Source organism: Hemicordylus capensis, chromosome 10, assembly GCF_027244095.1.
Source record: "Hemicordylus capensis ecotype Gifberg chromosome 10, rHemCap1.1.pri, whole genome shotgun sequence".
Taxonomy (NCBI): Eukaryota; Metazoa; Chordata; class Lepidosauria; order Squamata; family Cordylidae; genus Hemicordylus; species Hemicordylus capensis.
In genome coordinates, this window is record NC_069666.1 from 26,202,324 (window position 1) to 26,226,045 (window position 23,722).

Here is a 23,722-nt window from a genome sequence, read left to right on the forward strand (position 1 = left end):
CCCCGTCCGCGATTGGCGGGGGAGCTGCAGGAAGGGCCGCCGCCAGGTCCTAGCGCCGCCCGGGATATCCTCGGAACCCTTTGCGAGGCGGAACCTTTGGCTGCGGTGTTCGTTTCCCCGGACGGAGCGAGTTGGGCGTGGGACGCGGTTTACCGGCCGGGGAGGAGACGACGCAGCGGCGGAGACGCCGAAGAGAGAGGCAGCATGGCAGCCGAGCAGGGTGGCGGGCCGCTGGGCGCGTGCTTGGAGGCCCTGGGCGCCGCCACGGCCCAGCCCGAGCGCTTCCTCAGGTGAGGCTGCTGCGACCCTCGGCACGCTTCCCCGGGGAGAGCCGGTCTCCTGGAGGGAGCTCGGCGGGGCTGAGATGTTGGGGTGGCGGCGCTGCCTCCCTCCGGCTCGCGCCCCTCCCTGACTCTCTTTCCCTTCCACACGCGGAAGAGAGCAGACACCGAGACCTGTCTTGGGTCCAGAGCAAGGGCTTTCAGACTCGGGTCCCCAGATGCTGTTGGACTACAACTCCCATCGTCCCCTGCCACAGTGGCAGGGGATGATGAGGGTTGTAATCTAAGTTTGAGAATTCCGGTCTAAAAGAAAGCAAGGAATCCCACCAGCTTTCGGACCTCCTGGGCGGGGAGGGGGAAGTGGCATTCCTTGCCCTGAGATGTGGGCATGGCCATTGCTTTAAAGAAAGGTTTTTTATTCGTTGGCAAAAAGTGTGTGTGGGGCGGGGGGCAGATTCCATGATAAGGATCTTTAGGAAGGGGGCTGAAAGTAAAAATGCTAGTATGTCCTTATAAGTCAATGGTGCAGCCACATTTTGAGTACTGCATGTCGTTCTGGTCACCGTGTCTTTAGGAGGATATTGTAGAACTGGAAAAGGTGCAGAAGAGGGCAGCCAAGATGATCTGGAGATGCTTGGAGCACCTTCCTTAGGAGGCAAGGCTACAGCATCTGGGTTTTTTAGTTTGGAAAAGAGGTGACTATGGGGAGACTTGATTGATTGATTGATTGAATGATTAAGTGCCATCAAGTCAGTGTTGACTCTTAGCAATGACATAGAGAGATTCTCTCCAGGATGATCTGTCTTCAACTTGGCCGTTAAGGTCTCTCAGTGGTGCATTCATTGCTGTCGTCATCGAGTCCATCCACCTTGCTGCTGGTCGTCCCCTTCTTCTCTTTCCTTCAGTGTTTCCCAGCATTTCAGACTTCTCAAGGGAGCTGGGTCTTCGCATGATGTGTCTGAAATATGATAGTTTGAACCAGGTCATTTGTGCCTCGAGTGAAAATTCTGGATTGATTTGTTCTATAATCCATTTGTTTGTTTTCCTGGCTGTCCATGGTATCCTCAAAAGTCTTCTCCAGCACCAAAGTTCAAAAGCATCAATACTCTTTATGTCTTGCTTCTTCAAAGTCCAGCTTTCGCATCCACAGAGTGTCACGGGAAAAACTATGATAGAAGTGTAGAGGGAGGCATGATAGAGGTGTATAAAATTATGAATGGAGTAGAGAGAGTGGACAGAGAATCCGTCCCCCTCACAACACTAGAATCAGGGGGCCGGGAATTTAGGACTGACAAAAGGAAGTACTATTTCACACAGCGCATAATTAATCTATCAAATTTTCTGCCACAGGAGGTGGTGATGGCCACTAGCTTGGATGGCTCTAAAAGGGGCTCGGACAAATTCATGGAGGACAGGTTTATCAATAGCTGCTAGCCTCGTGGCTATAGGTCACTTTCAGCCTCAGGGGCAAGATGTCTCTAGATACCAGTTTCAGGGGAGCAACAGCAGGAGAGAAGGTGTGCCCTTGCCTCTTGCCTGTGGGCTTCCCAGAGGCATCTGATGGGTCACTGTGGGAAACGGGATGCTGGACTAGATAGGCCTTGGGTCTGATCCAGCAGGGCTGTTCTTATGGTAGTTGTATGGACCCTGAGGCAGTGTACCTCTATACCAGTTGTTCAGGGGCAAACAGCAAGAGAAGTCTGTTCCTCCACACTCTGGCTTCCCAGGAGAGGCATCTGCTTGACCACTCTGGGAAATGGAATCCTTGACTTTTTGCCTGTTTTACGAACATACCTATAAGGGCATAAGGAAGTCGTCTTACACTGATTCAGACCCTTGGACCAGTTAGCTCAGTATTGTCTACGTTGATTGGTAGTGGCTCTCCAAGTTTTCAGGAAGGGGTCATTATTAATAATAATAAAAATAATAATAATAATTCAATTTCTACACCGCCCTTCCAAAAATGGCTCAGGGCAGTTTACACAGAGAAATAATAAATAAGATGGCTCCCTGTCCCCAAAGGGCTCACATTCTAAAAAGAAACATAAGACACATACCCGCAACAGTCACTGGAAGTACTGTGCTGGGGGTGGATAGGGCCAGTTACTCTCCCCCTGCTAAATAAAGAGAATCGCCACAGTAAAAGGTGCCTCTTTGCCCAGTTAGCAGGGGCCCCTAACAGTAGATGCTGCCAGGGATTGAACCTGGGACGGTCAAGCTGAACCAGGAGCAGCAGCTGTGTGATGATCTCATGCCTTCCTCCCTCTCCTGGTCTTACAGAGAGATAAATATATAACCTCTGTGGTTTCAACTGCTATTAAATAATGTTTTGGCCATTTGTTTTGTTTTGTTTCCAGTGTTCAGGATGGACTTGCTGCTGACTTCAGCTCACTAACAAAAAAATTATATGATTTCCACAAAGCATTGGAGGCTGATGTCCTTTCTGGAAGCCCTTTAAAAGAACTGGTGATAGAGAACTTTGATGAGGAACAGATCTGGCAACAGCTAGAACTCCAGAATAATGCGATTCTTGGCTATTTCAAAAGAACTGTTGCTAGAAATGTTGAGGAGGAGAACGAGCTTTGCCTTCTCCCAGCCTCGGAAGAGGATGGGTCTGTTGTAGATGACAGTGGGAAGCAGACAGATGAGGAGGACCAGCGGGAAGAAGAGCCAGATTTCTCCAGTGGTCGCGCTGATGCGGAAGGCGAGCTTAAAGAAAATAGAAGTGGACTGAAAGGCCATCCCTTCAGTGATGAGGATTCTGATATGGACTTTGACATTGATGAATTAGAGCAGAGGACCCAAATGTCAAAGACCACTGTGAAAAAAACAGTGGGAGAAAAGTCCATTGTGGACGATCGGTTTTTCAAACTGGCTGAGATGGAGGCTGCTTTGGACACAGCAGAGAAGAAAGAAAACAGGGAGACAGAGGACAGTGAAGATGAGGGAATAGATTATTTTGAGGAAGTTCTTTCTGAAGATGATGAGGATGAAGAGGAATTTGGGGAAGCCAAGATGAAGGTAAGGGTATCAAGGAATGGTTGGCGGAAAAGTATGCTCAGAAACGAAACATTTAGACATGGTTTCAAAGTGTTTAAGGAAGGCTTTGTAATGTAATTTTTTGTAACAGGCTAATGTGTACAAAGAAGTATATATAAATATATGGTTTCCACTTGTCCCCATACACAGCAGAGCTCTGGATAAAGAGGGGGAAATTCTGAGACTTCGCAACCAGGGTATGGGTTCCTTGTGCAGCAACCAGGGTATGGGTTCCTTGTGCAGCAACCAGGGCTGCACAACTTGGGTCCTCCAGCTGTGTTTGGACTACAATTCCCATAATCCCCAGCCACAGTGACCAGTAGTTAAGGATTATAGGAGCTGTAGTCCAACATCTTTAGGAGGGGAGGGCCAAAGTTGTTCTGCCTTGAGTCCCTACAAAGTTCCTGTTTTTGAATCCTGATGTACAGACAGATCCAGGAAGAAAACTGAAGTTGGCAGTAGAGGTGCTTTCAGTGGTATCTCTTAAGAGTCTGCCTCTGTGTTTCTGTACGCCCCAAAACAAATCCTCTTGGGCAGTTCATGTTGGCTAGCCCTTTGTGATTTGCCCGGCCTGTTAGGGATGTACACGAAGCATTTCATGCAACCGTGGGGTGGGGTGTGTGTGCGTGTGCGTGTGCAGAGAGTGGTAGCTTTAAAAGGAGGCACGCTGGTCTTACCTGCTCCTCTGCTGCCCCACTGCTACGTTGTCAGTGCTAAAAAGCCATGGCTGCAGTGTGGCTCCCAGCAGCCTGTGCGTGGCATTGGCGCGCACACAGCTGCCGTGCATGTGCAGTGGGAAGAAAACCGGGGTCCACGGAAAGGAGGAGAGAAAAAAATGCAGAAACCCGTGGACAAAGGATAATAATGAATAGAAATGAATGAATGCTAAATGAATAAATAACCAGCTCTCAACACACATGAAAACAATCAAACAGATCTGTATAACACATATAGTCATACAATAACATAATACCAGGTGGAATTACAATATGCAGTTGAAAAATGAAAAACCGGTATATACAGGTATCCAAACAAAGTCCAAGATGTCTTCAGATGTGAGAATATGAAGAGGACATACGATGCAAGTGATAAGTTCTCAGATCCAAAAGGAGGAAACCATGTGCTCAAGGAGATGTTGCAGACGCTTGTAGTACAAACCGTGAATCCTTCATTCAAAAAGGGCAAGCAACATACTCTGTAGAGATAGATAGTGACTGATGTTAGAAGGCAAATGACACTGGGGGGAAACCAGCATGTGCAGTGGCCATGTGTGTATAGCCACATGCAGGCTGCTGGGAGCAGCATTGCAGCTGCACGGTGCAGCTTTTTAGAACTGACAGCACGGTGGTGGAGGAGCAGGTGAGACCTGCGTGTCTCCTTTTTAAGCGACCGCTCGTCCCCTCCAAAACAATTCGGCTTCCATGAGGTGCCAAAACGATTTGGGCACATCCCTACCAGTGTTCCCTCTATTGGATTCCCAGATGTTGTCGACGACAACTCCCATAATCCCCAAGCAAAAGCCATTGCAGCAGGGGATTCTGGGATTTGAAGTCAGCAACATCTGGGAACGCTGGTCCCTACTGCCTGTTCCCTAGAATGCATCTACATGGGGAACAGTTTCATGCCAGCTAAACTCAGCTGTTTCCTCTTCTTTTCCACAGTGGCTCCAAGTCTCAGAAGTGTCTGGGGGGAGGGCTGAGATGGCAACAGCCCCCGTCTCAGCCCTGTTGCAGTGACTGGTTCTTAAAGCCATGGCACGACATCTTTGAGACATAAATAGCAAAGGGAAAAATCATAAATGGGACTATGTCCCTGTTGTATAGCATGTTCTGAATGCGTGTTAGCTTTCGATGAAATTGACTGATTTGGTCACATTGATGCTTGTGCATCTTGAAATGGAATTGGCTGTTAACAGCCTAGTCTTTGTTGCTTTTGGCGAAACCCTTCACATTTTCCAGGATATTTCATGAGCATAGCTGTTTAATTCAGATCTTTTGCTCATTGTCCTTGCTCTAAACTTTATTTTGAACCTTTGTTGTCTCTTTGTCACCTCTTGCTTCCCCACCCCCACCCCAGACCATTAAAAGTGCTCGTGACCTTAAATATAAAGATTACTTTGATCCGGTTGACAATCATGAAGGCTTCATGGAAGAACACAAGGACAGGAAAGATGACCAGAGTGAGGGAGAAGACGACAAAACTGAAGATGAAGATCAGGACGATGGCATAGTTGATGAGTATGTGGTTGAAGAATGTGGCCTTATTATTTTAAGAAGTCTATTTGAAACTGCAAGCAGATAAAAGGAACAGGTTCGCAGTCTGGGAATACTTCTGGATTCACGCCTCTCCTTGGTTTCTCAGGTTGAGGCGGTGGCCAGCGGTGCTTTCTATCAGCTCTGGCTGATATGCCAGCTGCGCACGTTTCTCGAGATCAGTGACCTCAAAACTGTGGTACATCTGTTGGTAACCTCCAGAATGGACTTTTGTAATGCGCTCTACGTGGGGCTGCCTTTGTATGTAGTCCGGAAACATCAGTTGGTTCAGAATGCGGCAGCCAGGTTGGTCTCTGGGTCATCTCAGAGAGACCATGTCACTCCTTTACTGATGGAGTTACACTGGCTGCCAATAGGTTTCCAGATGAAATACAAAGTGCTAGTTATAACTTACAAAGCCCTAAACGGCTTAAGCCCTGGGTATCTAAGAGAGCGTCTTCTTCATTACAAGCCCCACCGCCCATTGAGGTCATCTGAGGAGATCCGTCTCCAGTTACCGCCGACTCGTTTGGTGGCTACACAGAGACGGGCCTTCTCGGCTGCTGCCCCGAGATTGTGGAATGCACTCCCTGCTGAGATACGATCCTCCCCATCTCTGGCAATTTTCAAAAAACACCTGAAAACCCATCTCTTCACCCAGGCTTACTCAGTATCCTAAATTTTGGGGGTTTTAAAATCTGGTTTATTTTAAAATTTAAAACCTGATTTTGGGGGTTTTAATTACTGTAATGATTTAATTGTTGTTTTAAAATGTTTTTAAATTGTTAGTTGTTATATTGTTCTTAATTTGTTTTAGCTCTTTACTGTTTTTAGTGGTTTGTTTTAACTGTAAACTGCCCTGAGCCATTTTGGAAGGGTGGAATATACATCAAATAAATAAATAAAATAAAATAGTAAAGTGGAAATTTTAAAGGTTTTTTTAAAAATACATGTAACCTCAGAATTGACAACATGAAAGATGGTGAACCATCAGAAGAGGATGAAGAAAACACAGAGACCTCTAAAAGGGTGACATTCAGTTTGCCATATGACAGTGACATGGAAGAAGATACAGACACACGCCAGCAGAAAATCAACAGTTCCCCTAGAGTGAAATCATCTTTTGAGAAAAGACAGGAAAAGGTAACTTGGGTTGCATGCCAGCTTGGGATCCAAATGCATCTATCTCTTGATAGCCCCTTTTAAAGCAAGTATGAAATCCTGCGCTTTACAAAAGCAGGAAATGAATGGGGCACGGTGTGAATCTTGGGGGAATTAATCAGATAAATTGTTCTCTTGCAGATGAGTGAAAAAATCAAATCGCTAGAAGAGCAGCTACTAAAGGAAAAGCCTTGGCAACTTAAGGGAGAAGTGACTGGGCAGAAGCGACCTGAAAACAGCCTTTTGGAAGAAATGCTGCTTTTTGACCACGCAGTCAAAATGGGTAAATCTTGGATTGATGGGCATCTTCTTCTGTTAAAAGTCCATCCCAGGGCAGTGCATGCCTGTATGGAGCCTTCCCAGAAAAGCCGGGAGACCATGTTGGGGATGCTGTTGAGCTCATGGCCCAGAAGTGTTCTCAGAATGCCACCTCTGTGGCTGAGGACCGGACACTGCGCCACTGGGATTGTGTGAACCATGGCAGCCACAACTTGGTCCTAACACAGAGGCACTGGCTCTTATGCAAATTAGAGATGTGCACAGAACAGGGCGGGGGGAGTTCGAAGGTGGGGGGGTGACTTTAAGGGTGGGGGAGGGTGTATTTACCCCTCCCTCTGCTTTTTCTCCACTGACGCTCTGTTTGCAAAGCGCACCTCCCTGCTGCCCCATTGCCTCCTCGGCCCCTACGTCACCAGAAATACCCGATGTGCCTGCACATGGGCACGATGTGCACACGCCGACGCACACAGATGCATTGGGTACTTCCAGTTACGTAGAGACCAAGGAGGCCACGAGGCAGCAGGGAGGTGCGCTGTCGTCCCGGTGGTCCCTTTGCAAACAGAGCGCTGGTGGAAGAAGGGGTAAGTGCACCCTCCCCTGCCCTTAAAGTCAACCCCCCTCCCTGCCTTTGAACCAGCAGAACCACTGGTCATTCAAACTGGTTTGGAGGCCCATAAAGGGTCTCCAAACCGGTCCTATGCAAATCCCTATTGCAAACCATGCTTCTGTGTGAGTGGTAGGAATTGCACATCTTCTTTAAGTCTTCCAGAGTGTACAGGCCATAAACTTGTGTTTATTCAGCTAAGGAGGGAGAGCATGACTTAGTCTCTTAGCACTAGGGGTGTGCACGGAACCGCCAACTGTGGTCCGGCACTGGGGTGGGGGGGGTACCCCCCGTGCTGGGGGGCTTTTTGCAAGTAACGTCGGGGAAGGGAAGGGGTATAGCCGCCGCCATCGCTGCCACGCTCGCCCTTCCCGGCACTTCAGTTGCTCTGATCTCCGTGGATGTGAGAGGGGGAGTCAGTAGGGTAAGAGCTCTTTTTGCCTGGAGGGCGAAGATCAAGTGGTGCTTTGTCCAAGCGTCCCTCGTGCTCTGGCGGCAGTGCTGACTGAAGGATGCACCTGGTCACTGAACTGCAAGTCTTATGACCTGTTGGCGGGAGACTCTCCACAGTCCCAGCAGCGTCCGGCACAGATGGCTTCAAGCCAGCTGATGCTGACGCTATCTGCGCAGGTCGATGGGGCAGAGGCGCCTCAAAGGCTCGTCTCCCCCGTAAAAGTCTCTCCTTGCCTCTTTCCTTTTGTTACAAGGATAATCTTGCCCCAGTTACACAGAGGATTACAGTGACAGATCGGGAAAGCGGCGGGAGGGGTAAGTAAACCCTCCCGCCGCTCTTAAAGGTACCCCCCACCCCCGGACCGAACCACCCAGCTCCAGACGAGTCCGGAGGCTTATTTAATGGCCTCTGGACCGGTCCGGGCCCATCCCTACTTAGCACTCATTTCATCATTTGAAGCGAGCGTAGTAATATTACCACCCACCAACTTTCAGGTCCACAGTTTTCATGAGAGGCAGACTTGGTGGAATAGAAGGACTCCTGGCTGATTGTCTTTACTGGCAGAAGGCAATCCTAGCCTAATCTTGGAACAGTCCTATTCCAGGAACTCCCCTGTTTCTGCAGCTGTACCTTACCCCAGTTATGATTGTCCAAACAGCCCCGTATGTGTGTACCTAGTTGTTGTGTTCAGGTCAGAGTCCGGCAAAAAAGAGTTGGGCTGCATTAACGCGTGGCATGTGTCCGATTGTCAAGAGGTGTTCTGCTTTGCCCATAATGAAGTGACTGATCCAAAATACGGAACTTGTTGTATTCTCAGCTCCTGTGATCACAGAAGAAACCACTCTTGATCTGGAAGAGATCATCAAGCGAAGGATAAAAGACCAGGTTAATAAGATGCCTTTCATGCCTTCAGTGCTTTGGCAGGGGTGGACTGGGGAGGGAGAACCTGACAGGATCAGAAGTCTATCCTAGTAGACTGTATCCTTGGTAAGGCTCCTTTCGCATCAATGCAACTTAAGATGGTGCTGTTGCTGCTGCCTCCGTTTCCTCCATTTGATGAGTGTGCTGTTTTAGAACAATTCAGAAGGCCCGCTTAATATTTTGTAGTCAGGTGTTTGAATTGCCATGTTTCACCAGTGGCGAAATATTCATTTATTTCTATTTATTTATTTTCTACATTTTATATCCCGCTCTTCCTCCAAGGAGCCCAGAGCGGTGTACTACGTACTTAAGTTCCTCCTCACAACAACCCTGTGAAGTAGGTGAGGCTGAAAGAGAAGGGACTGGCCCAGAGTCACCCAGCTAGTTTTCATGGCTGAAGGGGGATTTGAACTCGGGTCTCTCCGGTCCTAGTCCAGCACTCTAACCACTACAAGAGCCATCTTATTTGTTATTTCTCTTTGTAAACCGCCCTGAGCCATTTTTGGAAGGGCGGTATAGAAATTGAATTATTATTATTATTATTACACCATGCTGGCTCATTGGTAAATGTCATCTTGCAGGGGTCCTCAGGGCTGGGCCCCCAGATGTTGGAGGGCTACAGCTTGCAACATCCCCGGCCACAATGAGTGTCATGAGCCCCTTTGGCCACTGGTTGGGAATGATGGGAGTTGTAGTCCAACAACATCTGAGGACCCAAACTTGAGAACTCCTGTCTTATTGGATTCTGCAGTTTTTGACTTTGCAGCTTTAATTGCCACCCCACCCCTCCCATTTTGCTGAATCTTTTTTTTGTTAAGTAATGTTTTCCATTGTCCAGATGATTAAAATTTACTGGAAATATTTTAACATAATCTAAAACAGTAGCTCCTGCTTGGTTGGCATTATTTTTAATTTCAAAAGAGTGAAGAGACAGTAGGAATAATAATAATAATAATTATTATTATTATTATTATGCTTCAGTCTGGTGTGTGAGTGTAAATGTGTGAGTGAAGTGAGATGCCACAGAAAGCGCCCTCCCCTTGACTGTTCCACCTCGAGAACTGTACTGTGTGCTGATTTGCGCTTCTCAGGATTGTAACCAAAGAGGAGGAGGAGGAGGAGGAGAGGGGTCCCGACTGCCTGTGAGTGGAAGCTCTTGTTCTCACATGGCTGCTTCTCTCTGACACTTTTTTGTTCTAGGCTTGGGATGATGTTGTACGGAAAGTAAAACCAAAAGAAGACCCCTATGAATACAAAAAGCGCCTGACTCTGGATCACGAGAAAAGCAAGTTGAGTCTGGCTGAAATTTATGAGCAAGAATATTTAAAACTTAACCAGGTATGTCCTGGCGGAGCCTGCATGGGCTGTGCCTTAAATCCAGGGAGCCCGTCTGTTCAAGGGGTTTTTATTAGGGCCGAGCTGCACATCTCCGGCCCTCCTACAGCTGTTAGCCTACAACTCCAATCACCCCTCACTCTTGGTCACCGAGGCTGGAGATTATGGGAGTGGTCGTCCAGCAAAAGCTGGCGGGCCAGAGTTGTGCAGCTCTGGATTCCGGGCTCTAGAGCAGGGCTTCTCAGACTTGAGTCCCTAGATGTGGTTGGACTTCATCTCCCATCATCGAAAGCCATATGATTGATTGATGGATCCGTTTTTATGCCGCCTTTCATGAGGCATCCCAAGGTGGTTTACAAAAGTTAAAATGCAATAACATTTCATGTTTATATCATTGAGCCAAGTGTGAGAACTCCCTGCACTGGAGAACCCAGTTCTGTCTGTATGTTGTGCTCACAACTGGCTGGGTCTTGAGCAGGTTTAGAAGCTATGGGTTTGTTGGACATCCTTTATGGGACTTGAAAACTTGGGCTCTCTCTCCCTAACACCGAAAGGAACAGAAGCCTCGAGAATGAATGCACTGTGGCTCCGTCTCAGTTTTTTCTGTGGCCACACTCAGTCTTACAATTGCTTTAGAAGTTTAGACATAAAAACTACATAGCACTTTTTGTCATGCTTGCTCTACTGTGCAACCCCTTGATGAAAGATTCTGTGGCAACTCGCATGATTTAGCTAATGCACATAAAGCCAGAGAACCTTTTTGAATATGAGTCAGCTCGCGTTCCCTCTGACAGGCATTCCCAGCTGTTGTTGATGACAACTCCCATAATCCCCAAGCAAAAGCCGTTGCAGCTGGGGATTCTGGGACTTGTAGTCAACAACATCTGAGGATCCCTATTAGAGGGAACACTGACTGACTCATAATGCTGTCCCCTGTGACTCCGTCGGTGGTGACCTCTGAAGCAGTTCTAGCTTTCCTTCTGTTGAATTGTGTCAACTAAGCAATGAGAATCTCAACATAGGTTTGAACGGAAGGTGCTTCCACTTGTGCAAAGGGCCCCCGATTGCTGCTGAAGGCCTCCCCCCGGCCCAGCCACATTTCATGCCAGCCCAGAGAGTTGTCCAGTCCTTGGGAGCAGATTTTTGGAAGGTGCAGGGGCTCCAGTGGGGGAGGTGGGCAAATGCCCAACTCCCTCTGTAAATGCAGACTCCCACTTGTGTATCTTTGGATCCAAGCCACTGTTTCAGTATTTCTGAAACCTTAAGCCGAAATTTACAAACACACAATCTGACAATTGGGGTATGTTGTTCTTAGAGCCTTTGTTAGAATAACTCAGGTATGGTTTGTAAACACCCAGGATCTGGATTTAGCCAAGATTGATTTAGCTCCCATCTTCTTCTGTAAGCGGTTATACATGGCTCCTGTTTCTCTTGCATAGTTAAGCTTTTGCCTCCTAGTGTTTTGCTGTTGAGTGAATGGGGCCCTTTGGGAGTTGTTCTGATTAATTCTACGTTGCTGTTAACCTAGAAAAAATCTGAAGAGGAAGAAAAACCTGAGCATATCGAGATTCAGAAGATGATGGACTCCCTCTTCCTCAAGCTGGATGCCCTTTCCAATTTCCACTTCACACCCAAACCAGTAAGTATGGTAACATTACAGTTTTCTTTATCTAATTGTATAGGCAAAACTATACTATTTTAGTAGTAGAGGGCTGAGAAAAAATATCATCTAAGTGCTTCTTGAAAGCTCCAAATACTGGGTGTGGCCTAGAGACCAAAGAGACTTTCAAGTCTATATTTTATTCGTTTAAGGTATTTATATCCTGCCTTATTACCAACTGAGCTGAAGGTAGCTTGCAATAAAAAGAGGCAGCTACAGGGAGACATGATTGAGGTTTATACAATTATGCATGGAGTAGAGAGAAAATGTTCTCCCTCTCTCACACCACTAGAACCAGGGGTCATCCCATGAAACTGAAGGTTGGGAAATGTAGGACCGGCAAAAGGAAGTACTTTTTCACACAGCACATAATTGATCTGTGGAATTTTCTGCCACAGGATGAAGTGATGGACACCAGCTTGGATGGCTTTAAAAAGGGGCTTAGACAAATTCATGGAGGACAGGTCCATCAGTGGCTACTAGTATGGTGGCTGAGTGTGGACCACCTCTAGCCTGAGAGGCAGGATGCCTCTGAGTACCAGTTGCAGGGAAGCAACAGCAGGAGAGAGGGCATGCCTTCACCTCTTGCCTGTGGGCTCCCCAGAGGCATCTGGTGGGCCACTGTGTGGACCAAGATGCTGGACTAGAGAGGCCTTGGGCCTGATCCCAGCAGGGCTTTTCTTAAATCAAGCTAAAAACCAACACAATAAAAGACCATTAACGCAGCAGATCTCCCTGCAGGTACATGTCAAAATAAAACATCATTAAAATGACAGAAAGGCAATTAGGAGGGTTTGGGTATTGTTAAAAGCAGAAGAGAATAGGATGGACTTTATGTGACATTGCAAGAATAGCAGGGAATGTCCCAGGTGTAAAAATCCAGGGAGGCTATTGCCCAGTTTGTGTGTTGCCATGAACATCTGCTCTCCACTAACCACTTGCCTAACTTCCACAGGCAGGGGCACCCAGGGAGGGATTTCTGGGTCTATATAGCTCTATTGCCCTCAGTGGCATCTCTTTGGGAAAAGCCAGGTGCAACTACTTCTGAATTCTGAAGTCATGTAATGTTATCAAACGAAAGGTTTAACATGCCTTCCTCTTTGGCCTTTCCTTCTCTAGCCGGTGCCAGAGGTTAAAGTCGTCTCGAATCTCCCCGCAATAAGTATGGAAGAAGTAGCACCAGTCAGTGTCAGTAATGCTGCTCTCCTGGCTCCAGAAGAGATCAAGGTAAGGCGCTCCTTGAATGGGGCCGCATGCTTTCCTCTCGGCTGTCTGTGTTCTGTGCAGAAAATGCACTCCGTCCTTAGGGATGCTCTCCTCTCCCAGGGCAGGGGTCCTCCACCTGGTATTCCCACAACATCTGGGGGCCCAAAGTTGAGAGCCCCTGTTCTAGAGCCAGTGAGAGCCAGTGTGGTGTTGTGGTTAGTGTGCTGGACTAGGACCGGGGAGAGCCGAGTTCCAATCCCCATTCAGCCATGAGACTAGCTGGGTGACTCTGGGCCAGTCACTTCTCTCTCAGCCTAGCCTACTTCACAGCGTTGTTGTGAGGAGAAACTTAAGGATGTAGTACATCGCTCTGGGCTCCTTGGAGGAAGAGCGGGATATAAATGTAAAATAATAATAATAATAATAGAGGAAGCCAATGGAGTCCGTTTGGCTTATTTTGCTTCCCTGCACCCCAAAGACCTTTCAGTGAAATCTTAACGTGCTTATGATTGTCCAACATTTATTTCCCACTTTCCTGCTCACAAGGAGCATCCAGAGTTGCTGACCAAAAAACAAGCATGCAACAATAATGATAAAAATACTGAGCACAGTGGAGACAGTCACAAAAGTAAACCGGCAGGAACGTTATAAAACAAACTAATCTGCAAGGGTTCTCTCAAACAGCAGAGGTATTTTGACAGCACACTGGAGAACAGGATGAAGCAGAGCAGTGGCAGGGTGCAATAGTGCCCCCCTGCACGTCCCTGGTGCATTTCCCTGAAGGCTAGCTATGCCAGCCGGCATCTCTGAAGAGGGGGGTGGGTGGGCTTGAGAGGATTTTTCAATAGTTGGGAGTGGGCTTCAGAGTCCTTATGCCTCCTTATGCCTAGCGGAAGTAAAATAAATTATGCAAATATATGTATATTTGCCTAATTCACCCAGAGGTCCTAATTCCACTCTTTCTGAGGTTTTTAGAGTTGATTGTTCCTATTTTGCATAAATATCCAGGTAGATTACTTGAAAAACCTGGAATTTCTCTTAACATTGCTAGATTCTGTGTAGTTGCTTGCAGAATTTGGAAGATATGACCAATCAACATATTAATATGTTAATATGAAAACTATGTGTAAATCCCATGAAACTGAAGGTTGGGAAATTTAGGACTGACAAGAGGAAGCACTTTTTCACACAGTGCATAATTCATCTATTGAATTCTTTGCCATGGGATGTGGTGGGGCCAATAGCTTGGATGGCTTTCAAAGGGGCTTAGACAAATTCATGGAGGACAGGTCTATCAATGGCTACTAGTCTGGTGGCTGTGGGCCACCTCCAGCCTCAGAGGCACGGTGCCTCTCAACCCCAGTTGCAGGGGAGCAACAACAGGAGAGAGGGCATGCACATACCTCTTGCCTGTGGGCTCCCCAGAGGTGGAGCCACTGTGGGCATCTGGTGGGCCACTGTGTGGAACAGGATGCTGGACTAGATGGGCCTTGGGCCCTATATGGGGCCAAGCAGGGCTATTCTTAAGTAAATTATCTGGTCCTGTCAATAACATGTTAATAATACCAATGAACAGGTTGCTGATATATTGTTTCTTCTTAACTGTCTAGGAGTAGACTCCTTTGAGGTGGTGGTTTTGCTCGGGTGATTGTTTTGCTATAGTTGTATAATGGATAGAGAGATATACATATTTTGGTGATATTATCTCATGTTGTTTTATTGTATTTCCATTGTATATTTATAACTCCTTTTGGTCTGGTCACTGACTGTAATAAAAGGACTGACTGACTGACTTTTCTTTCAAGGAGAAGAACAAAGGTGGAGATATGAAAACAGATGCCGAAAAGACCTCCACAGACAAAAAGAGGGAGCGGCGAAAAAAGAAGCTCGCAAGGCGTATCAGGCTGAAGGAGAAAGAGAAACGGCAGGGAGTCCTGGAGAAGAGTTCGGAGCAAAGCACCAAACTGAATAAAAAGGCTTCTGCTGCACAACTGAAGAAGCTAACCAAGGCAGGCAGAACATCTCTGCTCAAGGTAAGATCATGGAAGCAATAGCAAACACCTTGAGCATGATGTATGCTGGAGTTGGAAACTCCGACTTGTTGGAGTCGTAGCCCAACAACCCACTTGGGGACCCAAGCCTGAGAAACACTGCTGTAGGGGTTCTGTGGCTGTTAACAAAGCATGGAGGTGCAAGTCCTAAGAAACCCAGGGCTGCTTCTAGAAATGTAGACAGGTTTTCTCTGTTGCTGCCCCACCTTCTATATAGGAACATAGGAAGCTGCCATTTACTGAGTCAGACCCTTGGTCCATCTAGCTCAGTATTGCCTACACAGACTGGCAGCAGCTTCTCCCAGGTTGCAGGCAGGAATCTCTCTCAGCCCTATCTTGGAGAAGCCAGGGAGGGAACTTGGAACCTTCTGCTCTTCCCAGAGCGGCTCCATCCCCTGAGGGGAATATCTTAAAAGTGCAAACACTTGTAGTCTCCCATTCCCATGCAACCAGGGTGGACCCTACTTAGCTTAAGAGGACAAGTCATTCTTGCTATCACAAGACCAGATCTCCTCTCTATAATGCCTCCTGTCTTGGTTTCCCAACGTCCTTATGTGGAGCATCTTCCTGTCCACAGTGAGAAATGAGGGAGAGCCCACCCCCACCCCTAGGTAACCAGTTCCGTTGTTGAACTGCTGTTAAGATGTTTCTCCTAATTTTCAGCTGAAATTTACCCTACCTTCTGGGGCAGCAGAGAATAAGTCATACCTTCTAACCTTCTAAAAACAGCAGCTCAGGGCTGGGGCCTCAGATATTCAACACCACCACCAAATATTTATATACCGTTTTTCAACAAATGTTCCCAAAGCAGTTTACATAGAAAAATAAAAATAAAATAAATAAAGATGGATCCCTGTCTGCAAAGGACTCACAATCTAAAAAGAAATATAAGATAGACACCAGCAACGAGGACTCACAATCTAAAAAGAAATATAAGATAGACACCAGCAACATTTAGCCCGGAGGGATGCTGTGCTGGGGATGGAGAGGGCCAATTGCTCTGCCCCTGTTCAGTAAAGAAAATCGCTATTCAGGCTCCTCTGGCCCTCCCAGAATTCAAGTTTTGCTGCTTAATCTTTACCAGACATGATCCACTAAGTGTCAAGGTTTGCTTATCATCTTGGTAGTCTGTTGCTGCTGCTGCTGCTGCTGTTTAAATGAAGAAGTAAGCATTCTGCATAGAATATCCTGAGACAGATACAGGATCAATCAGCCAAACTTTATTACGGTCGATAAACCATCCAAAAGTGTATGCAAGTAAAACACCAAAAAAGTGAAAAATAGACAATACCTTGACAGTAGTACATGATAATTCTCTGTACCATCAACTCTGTCGGGCTGTAAAGTGACTCGAATCAAAGATTTTTCCAGTGATCACAAATGTAAAGTTTTTAAAAATAAAAATCTTTCCGATTTGCCTTGTTAGTAAAAACGTAGACTTTTAAAGTGCTGAGTGACTACAGGAAAGCAACTTGATGGCATTCTTTTTTAAAAAAAATTCCACCAGAGCACCATGGCTCTTCTCTATCAATGTTATAAAGGGATTTGTGGCTAGCAGTGCATGCTTATCTCTCATTAATATGCGTTAAGCATGAGAGTGTAGATAACGCCAAGTATCCCTTCAGCTTTTTGGATTTATTGTGCTGCCAGCAAAAAGGTCTTGCATAACGCAACAGCTGTTTGCCATTTAGTTATCAATTGGGATACAAATGGGGGTGTCTCTGCTGAAACAATTAAGTGGCAGGAACTGCTGTGCATTTTTAGTTGTGTGCCTGTGTTTCTGTTGTTATGGAATAAAAGTTGCTCTCTTCTAGGATGATGGCAAAGACAAGGCTTTGAAGTCCTCCCAAGCGTTCTTCGCTCAGTTGCAAGATCAAGTGAAAATGCAAATTCAAGATGCAAAGAAAAGCCAGAGGAAACCGAAGAAGCGAGAGCTCTCTGCCCAGAAGCTGAAGCTGTAATATATTATGCATGCACTATTTTGTATAAATTAAACTAAGAGGTTTTTTTTCCTAATTTAAGCCTGCATTTTTATTCTTTGTTTTACATAGGGTTGTTTAAAAGGCAGCTTACACTTAAAAAGGACGCTAGGAATTACTCAGAATGAGCCTAAGTGAAAGGGATGATTGGATATGCTGAATGTTGTTTATGGAAGGGCAGGCTCTATTCCTGCACAACTGTAATCTAAAGTTAAATATAGCTTTTGTTTCTGTGTTTGTGTGTTTAAAAAACCAAAGAAAAACCCCTCTGACTTCTTTTAAAATGCAAACTTTCTACCTTTCTGCTTTGCCATCAAGTCAATTACTCCTCCAAACCATGAGTTGGCATCACAAAACAAAGCTTTGGGTTCATGGACTCAGTCCCACCCCCACCTCCCTGCCTTCACATGCATAAGAGCCTTCCTGGATCAGGCCCCAGGCCCACACAATGGCCCACCAGATGCCTTGGGAATCCCACAAGCAAGAGATGAAGGCATGCCCCCTCCTGCTGTGGCTGCTCTGCAACTGGTATTTGGAGGCACCTTGCCCCTGAGCCTGGAGGACTAGTGGTCCTTGATAGACCTGTCCTCCAGGAATTTGTCTAAGCCACGCTTAAAGCCATCCCAGCTGGTGGTCATCACCCCATCGCGTGGCAGAGAATTCCATGAATGAATGATCGCCTGTGTGGAAAAGGTACTTTCTCTGGTTGGTCCTGAATTCGCTGGCAATGCTTTGGTTCCCTCTCTAGTGCAGCAAACCAGAGTTTGCCAGTTCATCCAAACCAGCCAACAGTGATTTGCTCTTGATCTCTGCACCAGAACTGTAGGCCACAGACTGGATTGTGGTGTTGGCCAAGATCCAAAGAACCGTGGAGGCTTGCACAAGGATCTTGCGCTGGCCCAGTAGGATTACTGATTTGGGGATGATGGGAGTTGTAGTCCAACAACATCTGGGGACGCACTTTTGAGAACCTCTGTTGTAAGGTAAGTATTCTTTCCCCCGCATTACAGCTGGGGAGGTGAGGATGAGGAGTAACATACTTAAGGCCATCTATTGAGTTGATGGCAGAAGCAAAATTTGAACTACTCAACCTCTTTGCAATCATGCTCCACCAGCTGTCCTTGGAGGCAAAGCATGCCACTGCTGTAGGGCCATTGTGCTCGTAGGGTTGCAAGTTTGTAAGCTGAGTAGAACGAGACATATTAAGAGTCCTAGTGAAGAGTTGGGAAGTGTGGTTCAATTCTTAACGGTTAGGTCAAGTATGCTGTCAAGTTGATTTCGACTCGTGGCGCCCACAGAGCCCCGTGTTTGTCTTTGGTAGAATACAGGAGGGGTTGACCATGGCCTCTTCCCGTGCAGTGTGAGATGATGCCTTTCAGCATCTTCCTATATCGCTGCTGCCCGATATAGGCGTTTCCCAAAGTCTGGGGAACACACCAGCGGGAATTCGAACCGGCAACTTTCTGTTTGTTAGTCCAGCATTTCCCTGCTGCACCACTTAAGGTGATGTGGTTCAATTCTTACCACATCCTCAAATTTTTTATGTAGCCTTAGACAAGCTGCTCTGTCTCGCCTTCAGTGCTTCCCCCCACCGTCCAATTTACCTGAATCCAATGCTAGTTTTCCCCCAAGTTCTTTGATGTTAGAAATTGGGCTCATCTTAAATTCTGAGTCCCACTCGGGTAAATATACGTGTAGCCTCTATTTAACCAGCATTTTTTTAAAAGAGAGTTGCCTTAAACTCAAGAGTTGTCTTCTATTCAGGTGTAAATATGATATTTGATTTGTATTGTGCTCTGTCCCATAGGTTCAGAGCAACCTATCAGCTGGTCTTGCTGGGCATGAGCAATTCATGAGTCCCCACTGTGGTGCCTGTTGGGCGATTCTAACACTTAGGAGGGAAGCTGGATGTGGATTTGGAGCTTCTGAGATGCTCCTCGGTCTTGCTGTTGCTCCTTCAACAACAGCACCAGAGGTGATGACTGGGGAAAGTGCTGCAAAGTGGATTGGGCGGGGGGGGGGTGCTTGGGGCGGGCAGAGCTCAGTCTGAGGTGTGATAGAATCCTCAAGGCTCTGCTCAGGAGACAGGTAAATGTTAACTCGCCCCGTTGACCTACTTTTCAGGATTGTCGTCGTGATTGTTCAGAATGTGTGCAAGCACTTTGAGCAGTGCACTCACTTAAATCCTAAGTTGCTCTTTAATAATGTCTCTTTCCCCCTCCTGCCCCGTGTAACAAAATCTTTGCATTCACTCAGTTTAAAGCTCCGGTTCCTGTGATTTGCAATTCCCCCTTGGTTTGTGTTTAGCAAAAAGTTGGAAGCAGAGCTTGGATGCCCAGCAGAGCAGAGACAGCTTTGCAGGGATGGGATGGGCCCTGCCTCCAGGAGTGCCTGCACCCCAAGGAAGTCTTACTCAAGAGGAGGAGGAGTCAGTCTGCCTGGTAGGACTTGGAGGCTCAACATGCAATCTTCCTTTTGCTCCTGGAACAGGCCAAAGGCATCTGCTACTTAGCTTCCTTATAATATTTGGTTTAATGTGTGGCAGTGTTAACATTTTTCTCGCCCACTCTTCTTCAAAGCCAGGCTTTTATCCCTTTGCTAAAGTAAACCACCTTCTGCTTTTGTAACTGCTGGCCTGCGTTCAATGTGTCTAATCCCCGTAGGGTGGCTCTGAGGCCTGCCGTCCTATACCCTGCTGCTCACTATCACATATATTTGAAAAGTGCATTAAATGTTCTAGGGTGAGGGTGGGGTGGGTAAACCTGGCCCTCCAGATGTTGAGCCAGCGTGGTGCAGTAGCTAGGGTGCTGGACTAGGACTGGGGAGACCCGAGTTTGAATCCCCACTCAGCCATGAAACTCACTGGGTGACTCTGGGCCAGTCATGTATCTCTCAGCCTAACCTACCTCACAGAGTCGTCGTGAGGATAAACATAACCATGTATACTGCTCTCGGCTCCTTGAAAGGCGTGAGATATAAATGTAAAAAAAATTAAATGTATAAAAATATAATTTCTACCGTCCCCAGCCATGATAAATTGTGGCTGGGAATGATAGGTGTTGTAATTCCACAACATCTGGAGGGCCAAGTTAAGCTGAAAAGTGCACTAAATGCTCCAAGTCGGGGTGGGTGGACTTGGCCCTCCAGATGTTGCTCTGGAGGACCAAGTTTCCCCACCCCTACGCTGGGTTCTCCAGATTGGACTCTTGGCAACAAAGGGTTTGAAAATCTGTTTCACTTCACTTAAAAAAAAATTAATAAAAAAATTCTGTTTTATTTCATGAGTCCTTGGATAGCACTAAGGGAGGACAGGGTCTCTGTGCCTCATAGCCAGGACTGGTGCAAGGTATGAAGAGCTAAGAGACTGACTTGCACTGAGCTGTAAGAACTTCTGAGATCTTGTTCAGTTAAACTAGTGCCGTTTCCCCATCTTAACGAGGCTAAAGCTGGAGGCAGGCAAAATTACTAGGGAATTTAAGGTCTGCTTTCTCCCTGCAAAATTACCTGCCGGAGCTATTGCTAGCTATATTACCCCTTTTAAAAGTTCCCAAGGAAGGTCTGTGTCCTAAATGCATTATAGCAAACTGTTTTGGGATTTGTTTTCTTTTCCCTTTGCCTATCAAACAATGCTATTAAGAACCTGAAACCAATGTGTGTCATTGGTTTAATAGGGCATTAAAATATTTTTCCTTCGGTGACCTCGTAAATTATGTGTTATTTGCAAATGCGCTTTTGGGGGAATTTGTCACAGTTAATTAAAGTCACACAAAGGCTAGAATTGCATTAGTTTAAAATTTCAGGCAAAAGCAAGAGACCACAATTACAGCTAATAGGGAGAGGCCTTAAGGCCACCATCTGAAAAATAAATTAAAAGACTCTCTACATAATAGAGAGTGATCGAGGCCACAGTCATGCTGGCTAATGGAAAGAGCAGGTAAATTCAATTGATTTCATGTGACAGAAGAGCAGCCGTTCACATTTCTTTTTTCTTTTTTCAAAACGGTCTTTGGTCTGACGTTTTGTAAGATGCTATCTACAGTTATAAGAAGGGAAATAAGAGGGAATCGTGACAGGATTGGTGAGGGGAGGTGGGGGCGTGATAGTGGGGGGCAGCGGGGGGGAGAAACCGAAGCAGCTTGGATCAGCAAGACTGCCTGCTCCATCCTTTGCAACATTACACAGGCAAAAAGAGGCAGTGCTCAAATCACAGTGGGCCAGGAGCGGGTATTGCCTCTGGTGATGCCCCCTCAGCTATTCCTTAGAAGACTGCAAGGGGAGCATAATGGAGCCACCTTGGGATTTTCTTAATGAAAGGCGGGGTATAAATTTAACAATAATTTAAAATAAAATAAAATATTGGCTAAAACAGGGGAATCAGAGGATGTGGGCTTGTGGATTTCATGAAGGACTCCCTGATCTTTTCCACTGTTCCCCCTAAGGCAGGGCTTCTCACACTTGGGTCCCCAGATGGTGCTGGACTACAGCTCTCATCATCCCTATGATGATGGATGACTGGGGATGATGTGGCTGAGGATGATGGAAGTTGTAGTCCAACACCATCTGGGGACCCAAGTTTGAGAAGCCCTGCCCTAGGGCATTTTGGGGCCACCACCAGATTCCCCCACCCCCGCCTGCCCATATTCAAGGGTCAGCAATTGGCCTCTGCCCCAGCTCAGAAATCTCAGGTTTGGGGATACATCTGGCTTTCCAAGTCATCTCTTTCCACAGATTCTGCAAAATGGATTGAAAGTCTGTTTCGTAGAGAGAGCAACAAAGGGAAGGCAGAGAACACAGAGGGGCCCTCCTTAAATGGGCAAAGTGGCATAAGTAACACTAAGCCTGGATGATTTAAAAGGAAGACTAGAGAAGGAATCTTTGAGAGTCTTTTTGTTAGCTTAAAGGGTTGACGGATGCTTTTCAACAGTATCTCTAAGAGACGGGGAAAGAATGCTGAATCTTAAAAGATGAATAGTGGCCTTGAAGCCTTCGTCTGGCAGTCAGAAGATAAACAAACATGGTTGCTTTCAGGATCCTACTCCCTCCTCCTCAAAAAGCAGCAGAGAGCTTTTCAGAGACTGTAAAAGGTCTTCAGCAGTGGGGGGTCTTGGCAGCTAATGTGTTTGAGTTCCTTGTGGTTCCTGACAGCCCTGCACTTGGGTTGGAACGGGGTTACAAAACCGCCCACATGACAGTTGTAAGAATGAATGCCGTGCGGTTTCCACAGATCAGGTTAGGATGCGGCCAATCTTGTAGCAGTGATTTTCAAACTTTTTAGCTATAGGGAAGGGATTCTCAACCTTAAGTCCCCAGATGATGTTGGACTACGATTCAAATCAATCTTTATTTTGATTGAGGACCAGCATAAATGTTGGACTACAACTCCAGACACAATGGTACGGGTGATGGGAGTGGTAATTCAACAACAGCTGGGGATGCAAGAGTGGGAACCTCCAGTTTCCAGAGCAGAAGAGGCCAGCTGGTACTGGAAGAGAAGCTCATCCGTGGTCCACATTAGGCAGGTTGCAAGCAATAGGTTTACCACTAAACATACTTGTATGTTAAGAATTTGGTTATGCTTCTGAGACACACTCATACTCTCTCTCTCTCCCCATTTTGGAATGAAGAACTGTTATATACCGTTTGCATATCCTTAAACACACACAACACACGCACACACACTCTCTCTCACTCACACTTATTTTTAATATGATTATACTGTGCTGTTATTTAAGTATATAAGTAGAAGCTATATTATACATGTAAATTTGTAATGAAATTTATAATTATGCTGTAACGTATACATTAAAGGTAAAGTGTGCCATCAAGTTGATTTCAGCTCCTGGTGCCCACAGAGTCCTGTGGTTTTCTTTGGTAAAATATAGGAGGGGCTTACCATTGCCTCCTCCCGCGCAGTATGAGAGGATGCCTTTCAGCATCTTCCTATATTGCTGCTGTTCAATATAGTAGCAGCGGGGATTCGAGCCAGCAACCTTCTGCTTGTTAGTCAAGCATTTCCCTGCTGCACCACTTAAATTCTGCATATATAATTGATTTCTGCTGTAATATAAAGTATATATGCCATACAGACAGTGAATAACTATATAATACTTATGATTATACTATAATGCATATGTGTATAAACACACATATTACTATTAATGATTGATTAAGTGCTGTCAAGTCAGTGTCGACTCTTAGCAACCACATAGATAGATTCTCTCCAGGATGATCTGTCTTCAGTTTGGCCTTTAAGGTGGTGCATTCAATGCTGTCGTAATTAAATCCATCCAGATTGGTGCTGGTCGTCCTCTTCTCTTTCCTTCAACGTTTCCCAGCATTATGGACTTCTCAAGGGAGCTGGGTTTTCACATAATGTGTCCGAAGTATGATAGTTTGAGCCTGGTCATTTGTGCCTCGAGTGAGAATTCTGGATTGATTTGTGCTATGATCCCTTTGTTTGTTTTCCTGGCTGTCCATGGTATCCTCCAAAGTCTTCTCCT

The 23,722-nt window shown here is 46.3% G+C and overlaps 1 protein-coding gene across 1 annotated transcript; it reads left to right on the plus strand.

Annotated features, from left to right (window-relative positions):
- Positions 1-34: 34 nt before the first annotated feature.
- On the plus strand, positions 35-17,259 carry MPHOSPH10 (M-phase phosphoprotein 10). The gene is made up of 11 exons (XM_053273183.1): positions 35-290; positions 2,639-3,302; positions 5,397-5,557; positions 6,535-6,715; positions 6,875-7,016; positions 8,888-8,955; positions 10,192-10,329; positions 11,855-11,965; positions 13,106-13,213; positions 14,998-15,225; positions 17,058-17,259. The coding sequence occupies exons 1-11, from the start codon at positions 205-207 to the stop codon at positions 17,202-17,204; spliced, it is 2,034 nt and encodes a 677-aa protein (XP_053129158.1). The 5' UTR covers positions 35-204; the 3' UTR covers positions 17,205-17,259.
- Positions 17,260-23,722: the final 6,463 nt, after the last annotated feature.

Bases quoted from the DNA above. Each gene is read 5' to 3' on its own strand.
- MPHOSPH10 (XM_053273183.1), top strand. From the start codon at position 205: ATGGCAGCCGAGCAGGGTGGCGGGCCGCTGGGCGCGTGCTTGGAGGCC. The intron at 291-2,638 runs GTGAGGCTGCTG...TTTTGTTTCCAG, and splicing joins CAGCCCGAGCGCTTCCTCAG to TGTTCAGGATGGACTTGCTG. The intron at 11,966-13,105 runs GTAAGTATGGTA...TTCCTTCTCTAG, and splicing joins TCCACTTCACACCCAAACCA to CCGGTGCCAGAGGTTAAAGT.